The sequence below is a fragment of the Vombatus ursinus genome, unplaced genomic scaffold (genome assembly GCF_900497805.2).
Source record: "Vombatus ursinus unplaced genomic scaffold, bare-nosed wombat genome assembly UNPS02014807.1, whole genome shotgun sequence".
NCBI classification, from domain to species: domain Eukaryota; kingdom Metazoa; phylum Chordata; class Mammalia; order Diprotodontia; family Vombatidae; genus Vombatus; species Vombatus ursinus.
In genome coordinates this window covers 22,524,070-22,542,411 of record NW_020954585.1, presented here as the reverse complement: position 1 = coordinate 22,542,411, position 18,342 = coordinate 22,524,070, and the positions used below count along the sequence as shown (strand labels likewise).

The 18,342-nt window shown below is 36.0% G+C and overlaps 1 protein-coding gene across 4 annotated transcripts in view; it reads left to right on the top strand.

Moving 5' to 3' along the window:
* Positions 1 to 18,342, top strand: part of DENND4C (DENN domain containing 4C) — a 117,058-nt gene that overhangs the window by 63,391 nt on the left and 35,325 nt on the right. For all 4 annotated transcript variants that reach the window (XM_027874586.1, XM_027874584.1, XM_027874585.1 and 1 more), the window contains one exon: positions 9,867 to 10,012. In XM_027874586.1, coding sequence (XP_027730387.1) covers positions 9,867 to 10,012 — 146 coding nt within the window. The remainder of the gene's footprint in view (positions 1 to 9,866; positions 10,013 to 18,342) is intronic.

The following is an 18,342-nucleotide window of genomic DNA, read 5'->3' as shown; positions in this document are numbered from 1 at the left end:
CTCCTGTTCCCTCCTCCTCACCCCCCCCAGCAACTTTTTAAAGAATTTATTTTATAATTATCCTTCTCATTTTTGTCCTTTGTTGCTTCTCCTGTTTCAAGGTAGCTTTGTGAGTCTCATTGCTATATACTTTATCAGGAGGTGGTGAACCTGCAGCCTTGAGGCCTTTTATTAAGGGGATGTATGTTTGTGTGTTATCTGTACAATTTAATAACCAAATGTAAATATTAAGAATGAAGATGATTATTAGTGTTTTCTTTATTAAAAACAAAGCAAAACAAAACCTTCTCTTTATAAATAGGAATAGTCACACAAAACAAATTTATATATTGGTTGTGCCTGAAAATTTGTCTCATTTTGCACCTGTTATCCGTCAACTTTCTGCAGAGTTGGGAAAAGTGATTTATTATCACTCTTCTGGATTTATGATTGTTAATCCAACTATGGAAAATGTGTAAAGGTAGGATAGGCAGAGAATTGCTCCCAACAGCTCTCCTGCCTTTCATTGCTAAACACTTAAGAGTAATTTACATTTGCTTTTTATTCTTTACTTGAAAAAGTATTCAGGGTATAGAAGCATGATATGTTCATAGTGTACAATTTTTGACCTTTTATTCCTTACTCTTGACTCATGTTTTTCTAATATATTTCTCATCATCCTCACTTCTTCCTACCTGGCCTTAGTATGAAAGTAAATTTTGATTTAATTTGCAGGTCTAAAGGTCTAAAGTTTTTCACTGAATTTCTCTATCTTTTCATCATTTGTAACTAATTTTGACTCATAAGCTATAATTATCTTCTTGGTGGTCTGTTTTCAAAAAAATTATTTTTAGTTTTCAAAATTCACTTTTGTAAGAGTTCTAAATTTTTGCTTCTCCACAAGATGGCATGTAATCTGATATAAGCTATACACCTACAATCATATTAAACATATTTCCACATTAGTCATGTTGTAAAGAAGAATCAGAACTAAAGGGAAAAACCACAAGAAAGAAAAAAAAAGAGAAAATAGTATGCTTCAGTCTGCATTCAGACTCCATAGTTCTTTGTGGTCGTCTTTTCCAAATACTTATCACAAGCACTGTGATAGGAGATCAGTGTCCTATGAAATGATGTTTCTTCTTGCCTTTTTAAAATAACAACAATACCAAATCTATCTGCTGTACCCCTACTCCCAGACCTTCTCACCGGGAATTCCCATGATCAAAGAATCAATTAGCAGTTGGCCAGCTTACTGGCAATGCAACTCTTCTTATTTAGTTTGATCAGTCTTTAGAAAGCAGGAATGGTCTGTTGCTGGGACTGAGCATAATAAGGCCTACTAGAGTTTACTCTTTTCTGGCATAGCCTCCACCCAGTGATGAGGGATCTAAGGAAGAATGTGAGGCATTAGGCTAGATTAGACCAAATGTATATAGAGGTTTGTGGGGTGTTTGTGACCCCCAAAATAATCAAATCAGAGACTTTTTCTTAAGAAAGGCAAAAAGGAGTTTTATTGCTTTCTCATGAGAAAGAACACACCCAGCATGTGCTCAAGATCGCTCCAGGCAGAGTGTGCAAGGGAGTGTAGCTCAAAGCCAGTTTATGTAGACCCTGAGGTGGAACCCCCACCCTCCCACTAGCTCCTCTTCCCATTGACTGGGCTTCAGAGCTCACAGCCTAAGCGAGGAAACTTTTCCCCAGCAAAAAGGTTTGCAAAAAGGCTCGAAACAAGGAACTGTTGGTTCAGCAGGAAAGTAAGATAAAAGGAGGGGAGAGCCAGAAAGCCTGGACAAACAAGATACTTTCGGGGACATCGCTTGATGTACTCCCTTATCTTGTTTATATATTTGGGTCAACTAATAAACCAAGAAATCAGTTAATCAATAACCTAATCTCCCCCTGTTCTGTTTTCTTATCAATTCTGTGGGAACCAAACTGTTAGCATTCGTCACAGAGGAGATCTGTTTTGGGGGTAACAGTTGTGAGGGCATTGAGGGATTTGTTCACCAGGTATCTGAAAATGAAGAAGATACTAAAGGCTTTGAAAAATCTTAGACCTTTTTGATACTGAAAAAAAAGTGACCTAAAGAAGATCAACAAATACCAGTCTATATTCCTGCTTCCCATCTACATAGCTTTTTAATGAGAATTATTTATACATGTGTGGTAGAAGAAATAAGTGTCCCCTGCCTTGTGGGTAGAACTATTTCTTTTCTTTGAAAGGTAGTGAAACTGCCCTCAAGACTTAAGTGGCTCAGGGGACAAAAAAGGTTTGGATTGTTGATGTTTTTTCCAGGTTGCGTTAGTACAAAGAGCTAAGAGGAGTTCCAGCTACTCCCTAATGATTGACTGATGAAGCACTATAGCTCTGAGATAGGGTAACTAAACTTAGGTGAATCAACAAAGTACCTCACTACATGTCCTTGTTGAATATCCTTACCCTTCTATGGCTAAGTAAAAATCTCTTTTTCTTAATTCTGAAGTATTTAATTTTGTTCACTCTCAAACCCTAAGTACCAATTGATTGGCCTTATCAACCCTGTCCTGCAACAACATAAGTCAGCGAGACTATTCATAGGGAGTAGTTGAGCTTTTGTAAATACGTGGTAGATCACGTGGTGTGTGATCTTTACCATCAAAACAATTAACTGAATAATGTAGAGAATACAACCTATTGTGCTCATTCTGTACAGTAAATTCTTTCTTAACATCTGTCTTCCCATTAGTTTATCTCTTATCCATACATTGAAATCATTCAGGATTTTTTGAAAAATAGAATGATACATGTAATATGATATAGGTAATTTTGTTCAGTGACCCTTTAATCAAAACTGTCAGAAAAGGCATGATACCAGAAGATGAATGGTCACCTAAGATCTCTACCACTGTGATACAAAAGAACCAGAACAGAGTCCACATTGAAAGGCGTGGGTGGCAAGGTCTTCCAGATGCTTTTGTTAATGAATGGTACTTTACTGGTTGTGTCAAATCTTAGAAAATTGCAGAGAATCGAAAGGGATCTATAGCCACACAAGAGTTTGACCTAAACTTCCAAGTAGGAAAAAACGATATAGTTCCAGAAGTTTTATTACCCAGACATAGAGTTAGGTGGGTGACCTTTAGAATTTGCCTGTCAATATACACGTATCTGTGACAGTCATACAAATGGACAACAAATGAGGCCCCTCCCACTCCAGTCAAACAGGAGGTAGATAGAAAGTCAGAATACTTTTCCACACAAAAAGTTACTTCCTTTTAATATCAGTATACTGCTAGTATTATTATATAGTTAACAAGGCATGGGACACAGCAGTCTCTGAAGAATCAGAAATGAGTGTCACATAGTGGTCAGAAGAGAGGTGTATGCTACATGTAATCAGACTGTAACATATAACAAATAAGAAACAAAGAACTGGAGTAAATATTTTAATCAGGGAAATGTGGTCAGAAAAGAAGATAGGCTGGTCACATGGCAAAAGTGAGGGATAACCGGTGTATGTATAGCTGAAGTGCTCCATTGGTGTCTTTGAAATAGCAAGAGAAAGTGGTATCTGTCCCACTTTGGATAGACTTCCTATCTTGGAACTTATTGGAACATGATGGGCAGACATGGGTGGGTTACAATCTGCATTGTTGAAGAGATTATCTGAATTGAAGAGACCTAAGATCCACTTGAATACTTCACCAATTGTACCTTAATCTTTTCCAATCTGACTTTTGTCCTTGTCACTGTGACTTATTCAGATTCTCTACTTGCATCTTAGTTGTTAAATCTAGTGGCCTTGTCTCATCCTGTCCTATTGATATTAGTCCTTTGGCTTATGTGACACAATTTTCTCTTGGTTTTCCTGCCTATTTGTCTATTTTATCCCCTGGTTCGTCTTCCTCTTTCAATGTCAGTACTAAATGTCAGTATCCCTAAAGCTCTGACTCATAAGCTTCTTTTATTTTTGTATTCTCTGTCATCTCATCTACCACTCCTTTGGCTTCAGTTACCACCTCTGCAAAACTCTACCTAATCTTTTAGATCTAGCACTTAGTATGTTATTTAAGCTGCAGACCTCCATTTCTCCAGCTGCCTGTTAGACTGCTCAGTCCTTTCACTTCTCTGCTTGTACTAAAAACTCAGCTTATCCAAAATCATCTCTGCCAACCTCCCAAACTACCTCTTCTTCCAACTTTTCTGCTTTAGTTGATGGCATGACAATATTAAATCACCTGTGATTTTTTTTCTTGCTTGATAACTATTCGTTAGCCTCAATATGGTAACCTGGCAGTGGCTCTTATGTCAACACTGTCCTCTTACACTAAGGCCACCTTTATTCAGGCCATTATGACCTTTTATCACCTCTTAATTGCTCTCTCTCTTCTCATTCTCTCATTTCTCTAGTCTTTGCTATAGTGCATCCACAGTGTTGTTGTTGTGGGATACCCCATTCACTGCTACAAATCTCAGCCACTTACGCTTTTCATTCTATGCAGTTTTTGTCTGTTTTCCTATACATGCACAATTGAAGGTCTAGCCAACACAGTGGAGGCCTTTTTCTAGGATTTTTTTATTTTCACCTAATTCTTTTTTTTAATTAATTTATTTTGATTTATCAACAATCACTTCTATATGCTTTTGAGTTTAAAATTTTTCTCCCCCTTCCTCCCCACCACCCTCCCCAAAAGGGTGAACAATCTGATATAAGCTGTACATATACATTCCTATTAAACATATTTTCACATTAGTGATGTTGTAAGTAAGAATTAGAACCAATAGCAGGAACCACCAGAAAGAGGAAACAAAACTCAACAGAAGAGGAAAAAAAAATAGCAAATAGTATGCTTCGATCTGCATTCAAATTCTATAGTTCTTTCTTGGATGTGGATAGCGTTTTCCATCACGAGGCCTTTGGAGATGTCTTAGATCCTTGTATTGCTGGGAAGGGTTAAGTTTATCAATATTAGTCATCTCACAATGTGGCTGTTATTGTGTACAATGTTCTCTTGGTTCTGCTAACTTCACTCAGCATCAGACCATACAAGTCTTTCTAAGTTTTTTTTTTGTTTGTTTGTTTTGTTTTTGTTGTTGGGTTTTTTTTGTGTTGTTTTTTTTTTTGTTGTTTTTAGGCAGTTGGGGTTAAGTGACTTGCCGAAGGTCACACAGCTGGTAAGTGTCAAGTGTTTCGTCTGAGGCCAGATTTGAACTCAGGTACTCCTGACTTCAGGGCTGGTGCTCTATGCACTGCTGCACCTAGCTGCCCCTTTTCAGATTTTTCTGAAGTCAGTCTGTTCATCATTTCTTACAGCACAATAGTATTCCATTACATTCATATACCACAACTTGCTCAGCCTTTCCCGAATTGATGGGCGTCCTCTCAATTTCCAATTCTTTGCCACCATAAAAAGAGCTGGTATGAATATTTTTGTACATGTGGGTCCTTTTCCCATTTGTATGATCTCTTTGTGATATTTCTAGGCTTTTAAAAATTTTGTAGGGGCAGCTAAGTGGCACAGTGGATAGAGCACCGGCCCTGAAGTCAGAAGGATCTGAGTTCAAATCCAGCCTCAGACCAAACACTTGAACCATACTAGCTGTGTGACCTTGGGCAAATCACTTAACCCCTATTGCCTCACAAACAAAAACAAAACAAAACAAAAATTTTGTGGATATCAGTGTGCATGCTCAGGTAACCAATCTTTTATCCTTTGTTCTTGGATTTGATGCCTGGCCCACCTCCTTTTCAAATTCTATGCTTGTTAATGAATCACAGTAGTCTGTAGAATGTGTCTTAAAGTTGAGAAAGTTTTCTTAGAGGGACTTGGTCAGGTACATAAGCCAAGGCTAGATGTTTTGGTACTCATCAGATGAAAATTTGGTTGTTGGATGGTTAAAAAAAATTGTATGACATGATTGTTCCTTTTCCTATATCCTTGCTTTTTGGTTTTTGTTTTTTTTTTTTAAGAACTGGTTTCCATATCTTTATGTATATTCTTTTTTTTTTTTTCCAGTTAGCTTGATGCCATTTGCTGAGAATGAATTCTCCATCTCATATCACTCAGATACCTTCTGCCACAATCTCCTCCTTAACCCCTATCTCACACAAAGAGGTAGCCCTACTCTTTGCCAAGGAAAACCCCTCTGCCTGTACAAGTGATCCCATTCCCTCCTATCTTCTACAGAAAATTACCTCCTCTGTCTTCCCTGCTTACTTACTTATCTTCCATTTCTCCCAGTCTAACCAAACATGCCTGTGTCTCTCCTGTCCTTAAAAAGACCTCACTTGATCCATGCCCTTCAACTATCATCCTATATCTTTTCAGCCCTTTGTGATCAAGCTACTTGAAAAGGCCAGTAGGAACCTTCACTTTCTGTTTCTCTCTCTCTCTCTTTATGACACTCACTCTGTCTCTCATTTCTTAACTCCTTACATTTTAGCTTCTGACGTCATCATTCCACCAGCATTGGTCTCCGAAGTTATCAGTGATCCAGTGGCCTTTTTTCAATCCTCATTCTTGAGCGCTCTGCAGCCTTTGACACACTGTTGATCATCCTTTCCTCCTTGACACTCTCCTCTCTAAGTTTTTGGAACACAGTCCTCTCCTGGTTTTCTTCCTAACCTACCCGACCACTCCTTCTCTGTCTCCTTTGCTGGATCCTTGTCGAGATCATGGACTCTAACCTTATGTGTCCTTAGGGTTCTGTCCTGGGCCCTCTTCTCTTCTCCCTCTGTACTATTTCACTTGGTGACTTCATGAGATCCTATGGATTTAATTACCATCTCTCAGCTGATGATTCTTAGATCTACCTATACTGTCCTAGTTTCCAATTTCATATCTCCAATTGCCTTTCAGAAATCTTGAACTGGATGTCAAGTAGACAGCTCAAATTCGACATGTTCCAAGCTGAGTTCATTTTCTCCCTTCCCCCTTTCCAAAGTCCTTATTATTGTAAAGGGCAATATTATTGTCCCATTTCCCCAGACTTACAACCTAGGTATCATCCTTTACTTTTTTTCTTCTCTCTCTTTGTCTCTCTCATTCTCTTATGTCTAATCGGTTGCCAAGGTCAGTCAATTTTACCTTCACAACATCTCTTGAGTATAACCACTTCTCTCCGCTGACACTTGCTACCACCGTGGTGCAGGCTTTCTTCACATCATTTTTTAAATATTGCAGTAGCCTGCTGGTGGATCTGCCTGAGAATTAAGAAGTAAGGGTATTGCTCATGAATTAGAAAATAAAATTCAGAATAGAGTGGAAGGAACAAACTTGGGAGAGCACAGGCAAATTGGAAGGGCTAGGCAAGAACTCACGTAAGCATAGAGGAATGAATAAACATTAATTAAGTGATTATTATGCGTTAAGCACTGGGGATACAAATACAAAAGCTTGAATAGTCCTTCTGAGAAGCTTATGTAATAGAGGGAAACAACACATAAAGGAAGTTGCATCTCGGGAGGGATTTATATGGTTTGGGCAGGGATTTGTTTGGTTTGGGTGAAAGGAAGCAAATAAGTATTTATTTGTTTATTTGTTATGCCTACTTTGTGTCAGGCACTGTGCCAAGCACTTTTTACACATACTAGAAAGTTGAAAGGTTACTAGGTTTGTGGAGTAGATTGAAACATTATTTACAGTAACAATGGGAGTATTGATTGATGTTTTTAGAACAGAACAAATGGGGGGGGAGTGTGTGTGTGTGTGTGTGTGTGTGTACACAGTAATGGATAGATGATGATAAGATAGCCAGGGTGTAGAATGAAGCATGGCTGGAGCTGGCCCAGATTGGTTGGTTGGTTGGTTGTCCTTTGTTCTTGAAGAGGACCAAAATGACATCACTGTTGTTAAGAGTCAAGTTACAGCATGTCTGACTATGGCTGATTGGACCAATATGACCTTGGAATGCTCTACCACAGGTCAGGCACAAATATTCCATATGAATATTTGGGGGTGGAAATGTCTCTACATTTGTGCATCTCATGTTTCTTTTGAGCTCCTGCAGTTTTGGCTCTGCTCATAGAATACAGCGCTTTCTTTGATGTGGGCATACTTTGCTGGGCAGTTCTTTGCCAGCATCTTCCATCTCATGCAATCAATTCCAAAGTTCTTAAGAAAGACCTTGAGAGTGTCCCTGTATCACTTCTTCTGACTACCATGTGGCCTAGATAGGGTGAAAGTGTGCACCAATCAGGAATTTCAGGACTTAAAGACTTAAGTTCATCAGGGCATTATCTTTAGTCCAAAGGATATAGCTGCACTGAGAGATCAGAAAGATGACTAGAGTGAAGTGTGCCTACAGCCATGAGAGGCACTCCGCAATGTGGGCACAATGGGGCCCCGGTTGGACCTCAGAGCTGTGATTAGCAGAACTAATCCTGAGGATAAAATAATGACTTAAAAGAGGAAGGAAATAAAAATCAATCAATCAATCATTTAGCATTTATGAAGCACCTGGTATATGCCCTATCGTGTGCTGGGCTCTGAAAATAGAAAGAATTGAAATAGTGCATTCAAGGAGCTTATGTTTTTGTGAGAGAGAAAAATGTAGACATGTATTAATATATACAAACAGATAAAAGGTCATTTGTGTAGACCACTGGGAGGTAAGGATATCAGGAAAGGTTTCTTGTAAAGTGGCATTTGAGCTGAATCTTCAAGGAAGCTAAGGATTTTAAGAGACCAAGTTCAGGAGGGAGTATATTCTAGGCAAAGGGTTCAGCCGTGTTATATTGTATAGAAAGAACAAGAAGAAAGCCTGCTTTCCTGCACTGTTGAGTGCACGGAAGGCAATAATGCATAATAAAGCTGGAAAGGGGCCAGGTTATAAGAGCTTTGAATTCCAAATAGAGTAGTTTATATTTGATCCTAGAAGAGATATGAAGTCAGACCTTCACTTCAGAAAAAAAAAAATCCCTTGGCACTTGTGTGGAGAATGGATTGGGGAGATCGGTTAGAGGCTATTACAGGAACCCAAGCGAGAGAGACCTTGAACTAGAATGTTGGCTGTGAAGTATGGGAATGAATGGTGAGAGATGTAGTGGAGACAGAAACGTCAGTATGCTACAGCTGACTAGATACCAAAGAAATGCATGAGGCAAAGCTGAAACCCACCAATTATAACTTGAAATATGAGTGGATTAAACAGTTCAGTAAAATGAAAGAGTAACAGTGCATGAATTTCACATTTTCCAAGGTGAATATAGGAAGACAAGTGTTGAGTCACTCATTTTTTCCCCATTTACTGGAACCAGATAAAGTCCATTTCAAGAACTATCTGAATTTCATTTCAGTTCAACAAGTATTTTAAATCCCTGCTGTTTGTCGATTACTATGTACTGTGCTAGCCATTGCAGAAAATAAGATCCTGTAGTTGTGTAACTTACTCTAGTACCCAAGTTAAATATCCCTAACTCCTCCCCTTTTTGTCCCCTTTTAACTCCAAATAACTCTGAGCCTATTTCATCATATATAGCCTGAAGGGGAGTATTATGATCATTTGCTCTAAACTTTATTTTAAATGCATATTAAATGATTGCTATCTTTTAAGCTCCTTATAAGTAGAGATTATTTCATTCTTGTATCTCTAGCACCTGGCATGTGGTATGTGCTTAATCAGTACTTGTTGATTGGATTTATTTTACCACTTCTTTCCCTTCCCCAGTAACTGGTTGATATGTCATCATAAGAAAGATTAAAAAAAAAAAAAAAAAGTCTGGTAATAGTTGCCTTTTGTAGATGCCATATGTTTTGTAATCCTAATATGTAGATAAATTAGAGTGAGGAAAGTGAAGGTGAAAATTTAAAATAATACTTGGTATAGAATATCTGGTTCCACTTACAATTAAATTTTATAGTACACAATTTGATTTCCTTTTTTTTTTTTTTTTTTTTTTTAGGATTTTTAAAAAGCCGAGATCGTGCATATATGAAATTCTACACTCTTTTAACTAAAACCCAGATTTTTATCCGTTTCATTGAAGAGTGCAGCTTTGTAAGTGATAAAGATACTGGATTGGCATTTTTTGATGACTGCATAGAAAAGGTAAAACGTATTTTCCTGTACCAATGTTAAAATAAAGTTAGTGTAATATGTGTCCCAAGGCTTTAAAAAAAATCTTAATTGATGTCTTTTCATGTCACCTTAAATATTCAAATATTTCCTTTCCGCTTCTTCTACTGACTAAACTAGCTCTTGAAGCAACAATTTAAAAAGAGAAAAAATGAAATTCAACCAAACTGCCCAACATATTAACTATGCCTAACACTATTTGAGCAATATTTGAGGATTTTGTTTTACTGTAATGTTTAAATTTTTTTTCTTTAGAATCCAGTGTAAGGTACTCTTCAGTGGTACTTAATTGTGCTAAATCTTATGTCTCTAGAGTATTATGTTTCTTCTACTGGTACAAGACTAATTTGTTTTCCTTGTAAATGTTTTGTTTTATTTTCATTATACCAGTAAAGACCATTTTATAGAGGCTTCTCTTAGTATTAATTTTCTACTTAATGAGTTACTCTTCTAAGCTCTAGTAGTAATTGGAAGAAGTTAATAATATGGGGAGTTTGTTTAAAAGAGTTCAATTCAAAAGCCCCATGTGCTTTCATTTTCTATGACTTGCCTACAATGACTTTTTTTTCTTTTTGTCTTGATAATGTTTGGAAATATTTTAAATTCTAAAGCCTAAATTGCACATTTCCCAAGGGAAGGAAAGAAATTGCCCTTGAGTATAATAATTTTTTGTTTTTTACTTCATGTTCCTTGTTTTGACTAGGATATTTGTTCCTTTGTTAAATGGATCTTTAAAAAAAGTTTTTTTTTTTATCCCTGTAACCAATTTGTGGTAAAGTTCTAGAATATCACAAAGTAAATATTCTAAACTTACACAGTTTAATCTGCGTGCCTACAATACTTTGCATATTTTAGGTAGTTGGCATAATTTTTTTCTTCCAGTAATGTTGAGAAGTTTCAGGTGCTAGCTAAAACTGTCCAAATGTTTTACTTCCTCCAAAGTTAATATTTTCACAAATAATTGGATCAAGGATTTATATGTGGCAATTGGAAGGTTCAACTCCAAATGTGGGATGGAATAATGAAGGAAATTATTATTTGGGAGCCAGAACCTTCTTTTGCTTAACTTTGTTCTTGTCTGTAAATAAACATTTACAAAAAGATGAATGATAGTATCCTGTTTAATAGTCAGATGAAGTTTTCTCTTTTAGTCTGATGGAAAAAAATCTGGTGTTGTGGGTCTAAATAAACAATTCATCTCCTCAGTAACACACGTCTGCTATGATACTTGAAGACGTCAGAGGATCTGTGCCCAGATTTAAATTTCTCTCTACCAGCCAATCCTTATTCTCTACCAGCCAAGGATTGCAGCCAATCCTTACTTTATCTTGAGCATTTCGTGTCCAAGTCTGTCCATAAATCCTCCACAGGGGGATCTACCTAATGTACTGGAGTCTACCTCTGACTTTTAAAAAATAGTTCATTGATTCCATTGTGACATTTGGATTGTTCTAATCATTAATGGCCTTGATAGAATCTAGTCTTTTATGTCATTTCCTGTGGCAAGTTGTCTTTGATAATATGCGTCAATCTACTTATGGACCATGTGCTAGTTAATTGCTCTGTGGGTCACTTGTAATTTTGATTCATCTTATAGATCCTGGTATTTGTAGCCATGCAGAATTGTTTATCAAAATTTTAACAAAGCATTTACACAATCTTTCATATTCTTGTCAAAATGATGGAGTGATTAATGGTCTAGAAGATAGTGTAAGTCACCTTGAAGAAAGGTGTGTAGTAGAGTTCTCCAAAGATCTGCATGGTGATGTGCTGTTTAATATTTTTCGTAATCACATAGATAGATTTAAAAATTACGTATTTAGCAATATCAGTAGAAGACAAAAAGCTGGGAGGGTAACTAATATGGTGGATGATAAAGTTTGGATCCAGAAAATTCTTGACAGATTAGAACAATAGGTCAAATATAATAAGATGAAATTTAATAGAGAGTCCTACAATTAGAAAGGAAAAGACATGAGGATTAGCTAAGTGAATTCAGTACTATATCCAAAATATATTTTGTGTGACCACATTGGACTTGTATCAGGAATGCAAAGATAGTTCAACCTGAAGGAACCTATTAGCATAATTAATCACATTAATGAAAATCTTAAAAATTACATGGGTACATCAGTAGACTTAGAGAAAGCCATTGACAGAAATTCAGTATCCATTTATGTTAAAAATGATTATTTTAAAAACCATAGGAATAAAAGAACCTTTCCATAATATGGTCAAAAGTATTTGTCTCAAATGAAGAATTAACTATTCCATTGAGATCAAGCCTGAAGGAAAGACATCCACTGTCTCTTGTTATTTAACAGTACTAGAAATGTTAGCTAGCAATAAGACAAAAGGAAGAAATTAAGGGAATAAGGCATAGACAAAGGGAAATCAAAGTTATTTCTATTTGCTGGTGATGTATTGGTTTACTTACTGAACCTAGAGAATTAACAAAAAAATTAATCAAAACAATTAAAAACTTCAGTAAAGTAGTAGAATACAGAATAAGTCTACAAACTGTACTTATTTCTGTATGCTATTAAGAAGATCCTGGGTAGAAGATAAATACAACATAAAATAGCAAATATTAAATATCAGGGCAGCTAGGTGGTTCAGTGGATAGAGTGCCGAGTCTGGAGTCAGGAAGATTTGAGTTCAAATCCAGACTCAGATACTTACTAGTTGTGTGACCCTTAAGTCACTTAACCCTGTTTGCCTCAGTTTTCTTATGTAAAATGAGCTTGCGAAGGAAGTGGCAAACCACTCCAAGAAAACCAAGAAAACCTCAAATGGGTTCATGAAGAACACAACTGAACAAATTAAAAACCTGGAGGATATCCTACCCACACACACAAAGGACTTTTATAAATAGAATTACAAGACAATTTTTTACAGAAATAAAAATAGAAATAATTTTAGAGATAGTGTTCATGACTGGGTCATGCCAATGTAGTAAAAATGATGTCTTTATTCAGATTATGCTACAAAATTAATAGTGTCCCAATTACATTATGAAATTAGTAAAATTAGAAGAGGGGGGGAAATAGTTATTAAAATTATCTGACACTAACTAAAAATAAGTAGAAAATTGAACAAATTGGATAAAGAAGAGTCAGAAACAATACAAATCAATCAACCATTATTTCATAAATACAAGAACATAAACCATTTGGAGTAGGATTCCCTGTTTGACCAGAACTGCTGGGAATACTGGAAAACACTCTGTCAAAAAAAAAAAAAAAGATTTATCCCAGCATCTCATACCATATGCAACAATTCTGAATGAATTAAAGACCTAAATATAAAAGGACACATTATTTGAGAAAAATGAATAGCTTTTATAACTCTGCCTAAAGAGAGAACTTTTAGCCAAACAGGAGATAATGCATTGCAAGACAAAGTAAGCAGTTTAAATTTCATGATATTGAAAGATTTTGGATGGATAAAATCATAGCTAGGATAAGAAGGGAAATTGTTGAAAGGGAATAAAGGTTTTGCATTAGATATTTATGATAAAGATATGTTATCCTAGAAAAGTCATTCTCAAAAGAATTGTAAACTTGATAAGCAGATGAAAGACTTCTCCAGATCACTAGTTATGAAATTAAAGAAAAATGTAAGTTAAAGTAACCCTGATAGTTGGTAACAGCAACAAAGATGAAATTGATCATTGTTGGAAGGGCTGCAGGGACACAGGCAGGCTGGAACCCTCTTGTTTTTCCATGTTAGAATTTAAGCTTCTTGAAAGTAGAGAATGTCATGTTCTCTTGTATTTGTGTCTTCTGCAGTTAGAGCCATGCCTGTCACATAATGAGCCCTTAATCCCTTAACACTCTCTCTCTTTCTCTCTTTCCCCTCTCTCTCTCTCTCTCTCTCTCTCTCTCACTCTGTCTCTTTCTCTCACTAGCGCTGATAGAGCTGTGAATTAGTCTAATCATTTTGGGTAACAGTTTGAAATTGTGAAATTTAGTAAAAATGCCTATAATTATCTAACCTCCTAGTATCTCACTGCTAGACATACCAAAATATTCATAACAGCATCTTTTGGTGCTAAAAACCTGAAAATGAAGTGGATGCCCATTGATTGAGGGATGTCTGAAAAAAAATTATGGAACACAAATTTAGTAGAATACTATTCTCTAAGAAACTAATAATTAGAGGATAATGGAAAGTTATATCTTTCAAAATTACAGGTCAGGGAAACCTGTTTGGCTTAATGTTTTGTATTCCCAATGCTTGGCACATAATAAGAATTTAAGAAATACTTGTTAATTGACTAATTGAAAATAAAAAATAAGCAATTTAATATAGGTCAGGGATTCTTAACATTTTTTTGTGTCCTTTTACCTTTTGGCATTCTGGTAAGGCGTGTGGATAGCTATTTAGCATTGTTTTTAAATTCATAAAATAAAATACATAGTATTACAAAAGAAACAAATTTCAATTAATATTGATATTGTTCTTAAAATATATATATTTTTAAAGTTCACAGACCTTAGGTTAAGAACCCTTGGTTTCAACAATAAAACTTGAAGGCTTTTGCACAAAGAATATTAATATGTAGAGATTTTAAAATATTTTATTTTTTCCCCTAATTACACGTTCAAACCATATTTTAACTTTTTAAAAAAAGTTTTAAGTTTCAAATTCTGTCCCCCTCTCCTTCTTTCCCCTCTCCTTCCCTGTGATGGCAAGCAATTGAATATAGTTTATATATGTGCAATCATGTGAAACATTTCCATATTAGTCATTTTGTACCAGAAGCCTTGAATGAAAAAAGAATGAAAGAGTGAAAAATAGCATCCTTCAGTCTGTATTCAGACAGTATCGGTTCTTTTCTTGGAGGCAGATAGCATTGCTTCATCAAGAATCCCTTGGGATTGTCTTGGATCATTGTATTGCTGAGAATAGATAAGTCATTCACTATACAGTATTGCTGTTACTGTGTACAATGTTCTTCTGATTTTGCTTACTTCACTTTTCATCAGTTCATGTAAGTCTTTCCAGGTTTTTCTGAAATGATCCTGCATGTCATTTCTTACAGCACAATATATATTCCATCACAATCATATACCACAGCTTGTTTAACCGTTCCCCAATTGGTGAGCATCCTCTCGGATTTCCAATTATCAGCCACTACAAAAAGAGCTACTGTAAATATTTTTGTACAGATAGGTCCTTTTCCCTTTTTTTTTGGATGTCTTTGGGATGTAGACCTATGGATAAAATGGTATGCACAGTTTTATAGCCCTTTGAGCATAGTTCCAAATTGCTTTCCAGTATAGTTGGATCAGTTTACAACTCCACCAACAGTGCATTAGTGTCCCAGTTTGCCCACATCCCTCCAACATTTATCATTTTTCTTTTTTTGTCATATTAGCCAGTCTGAAAGGTCTGAGGTGGTACCTCAGAGTTTTAATTTGCATTTTTCTAATCAGTAGTGATTTAGAGCATTTTTTCATATGACTTTAGATAGCTTGAATTTCTTCATCTGAAAACTGCCTGTTCCTATCCTTTGACCATTTATCAGTTGGGGTAATGACTTGTATTCTTGTAAATTTGACTCAGTTCTCCATATATTTTAGAAATGAGGTCTTTATCAGAGATATTTGTTGCAACATGTTTTCCTCAGTTCTGATTTCCTTTTAATTTTGGTTGCATTGGTTTTGTTTGTGCAAAAACTTATTAGTTTTATATAATCAAAATTAATCTATTTTATGCTTTGTAATGCTTTCTGGATTTTCTTTGGTCCTTAATTTCTTCCTTTATCCATAGATCTGGCAAAAATATATAGAGATTTGACACAAATCTGTAAGATTGCTATTCTTGTAGATAAGAGGTTTACAAAATTGAACTTTTCTTTTTTTAAAAAATATTTTAATCATACAAGCTCTGCTTTTTTTTTTTCACTCCCCTCATTCCTAATTGGGAACACAAGAAAAACAAAACCCATTTCAAACACACATTCTATTGAAGCTGTTTTGCAGGTTCCAAAAATTTCAGAAAAATTATTTGTCTCATTCTGTCCCCTTTCCCTCTCTATCAGAAAGTAAGTAGCATATTTCATAAGTCCTCTAGAATCCTAGTTGATCTTAACATTGATAAGAGTTCAGCACAATAATATTCCATCATATTTATATACCATAACTTGTTCAGTCATTCCCCAGTTTGTGAGCACCTCCTTAGATTCCCATTCTTTGCCACCTCGCAAAGACCTATAAGTATTTTTTAACATTCTTAAAATTTGTTTTGCTTAAGACTACTCTATCCCTTAATCTCACTCTAATTCCCCTTCCCTTTCTCCACTTTTCCTCCTATTTCCCTGTTGAGTAAAATGTATTTCTGTTCCCAGCTCTGTGTGTGTGTGTATGTATGTGTATGTGCGTGCGTTTTCTTCTTTTGAAGAAATCAATTGAGAATGTGGTTCAACTCTCAACCATTCCACCACTGCCCACTCTTTGTATAAATGTCTACTTGTGCACCCTAATTATGTGAGAAAATTTCCCCTAACTTTCCTTTCCCTTCCCTCCAACCCCGTTTTATTCCTCATCTGCTCTCTATCCATTCTCTTTCTTACGTTCATCAAAAAATAACAGTCACTAGTCCTTGTGTAATTGGGCTCCCAGATAGGGTTCAGAGGGGACATAATGTATCATTTCCTCATATTTGAATGTGAGCAATTGATCCTTATTTAGTCCTTTATCATTGTTCATTCACGTTGGCCTTTTAATGTTTTCTTCAGGACTGTGATTGTACTTTAGAATTTCTAAAAGAACTCTAGTCTTTATATCAATAATGCTTGAAGTTCTTCTATTTCTTTAAAGGTCCATTTTTTCCCTTGTAACATTATACTTGATTTTTCTAGGTAAGTTATTCTTGTCTGTAAGCTCATATCCTTTGCCTTCTGCAATATTGTATTCCAAGTTCTCTGTTTCTTTATAGTGGTGGCTGCTTGAATTCTTTCTTTCTGGCTGCTTGAAATATTTTTCCTTTGACTTGGAAGCTTTGGATTTTGGCCAGGATTAGAGTTTTCCTTTTGGGGTTTCTTTGAGGAGGTAACTGATGAATTCTTTCTGTTTCCACTTTGCCATTTGATTGTAAGAGATCTGGGCAGTTTTCTTTTAAGATTTCTTGTAATAAGGTCCTTTTTTAGTCAAGGCTTTCAGATAGCCCAATAGTTCTTAATTTTTTGCTCCTCATTCTGTTTTCTAAGTTGTTTTTGCTATGAGATACGAAACATTTTCTTTATTTTTTTTAGCCTTTTGACTTTTAAAAAAGTTTTTCTTGTTGCCTCACGTGGTCATTGGTTTCTATTTGATCCAATTGAATTTTTAGAGAGTCTGTTACTAGGGCAAGATTTTGTACCTTTATGCCAAGCCCTTAATCCCTTTTCCAATTATTTATTCATAGGTCTTATTTCTTTTCCAACTTTTCCCTCAAACATTCTCATTCCATTTATAAAAACAATTAAAAATTTTTTTTGGAAAACTGTTCTTCTCTGAGGCAATACTTATAGGTGTTTTCAAGTCATTCTTTTCTGGATTTTTGTCTTGAGCTTGTCTGAAACCATATGGTAGATCATTATGGTAGGGTTCTTTTTTTTTGTTTGCCCATTCTTCTAACCTACTTCTTGACTTTGGACTTGATGTTTGACTTGGGTTCTGTGAAAATGAAGTTTTCAAAAGAAGAAATACAAATAAAAAACTCAACCGTATATGAAGTTGTTCAGAATAAATCAGTAAACATTAATCTAGTGCCTGCTGTGTACCAGGCTCTATGCTAAAAACTGGGGATACTAAAAGAGGCAAAAGACAGTCCCTGCCCACAGGGAGCTTACAGTCTAACAGGGGAGACAACAAGCAAACAGGTGTATACAGACAAGCTATGTACAGGATAAAAAGGAATAATTAACTGAAGGAAGGCACTGGAATTAAGAAGGGTTGGACAAAGCTTCCTCTAGAAGTTGAAATTTTAGTTGGGACTTAAAGGAACCCAGGGAAGTCATTCATTGGAGAGGAGGAGAGATATCATTCCAGGCACAGGGATAGCCAGAGAATATGCCCAGAGCCTAGAGATGGGGCATCTTGTTTGTGGAACATTCAGGAGGCCAGTGTCACTTGAGTACATGTTGGGGAGTAAGATGTAAGAAGACTGGAAGGATAGGAGGAGGCTAGGTTGTGAAGGGCTTTGAATGCCAAGCATGGCATTTTATACTTAATCCAGAAGACAATAGGGAGCCATTGGGATTTATTCTGTGTGTGTGTGTGTGTGTGTGTGTGTGTGTGTGTGTGTGTGTGTGT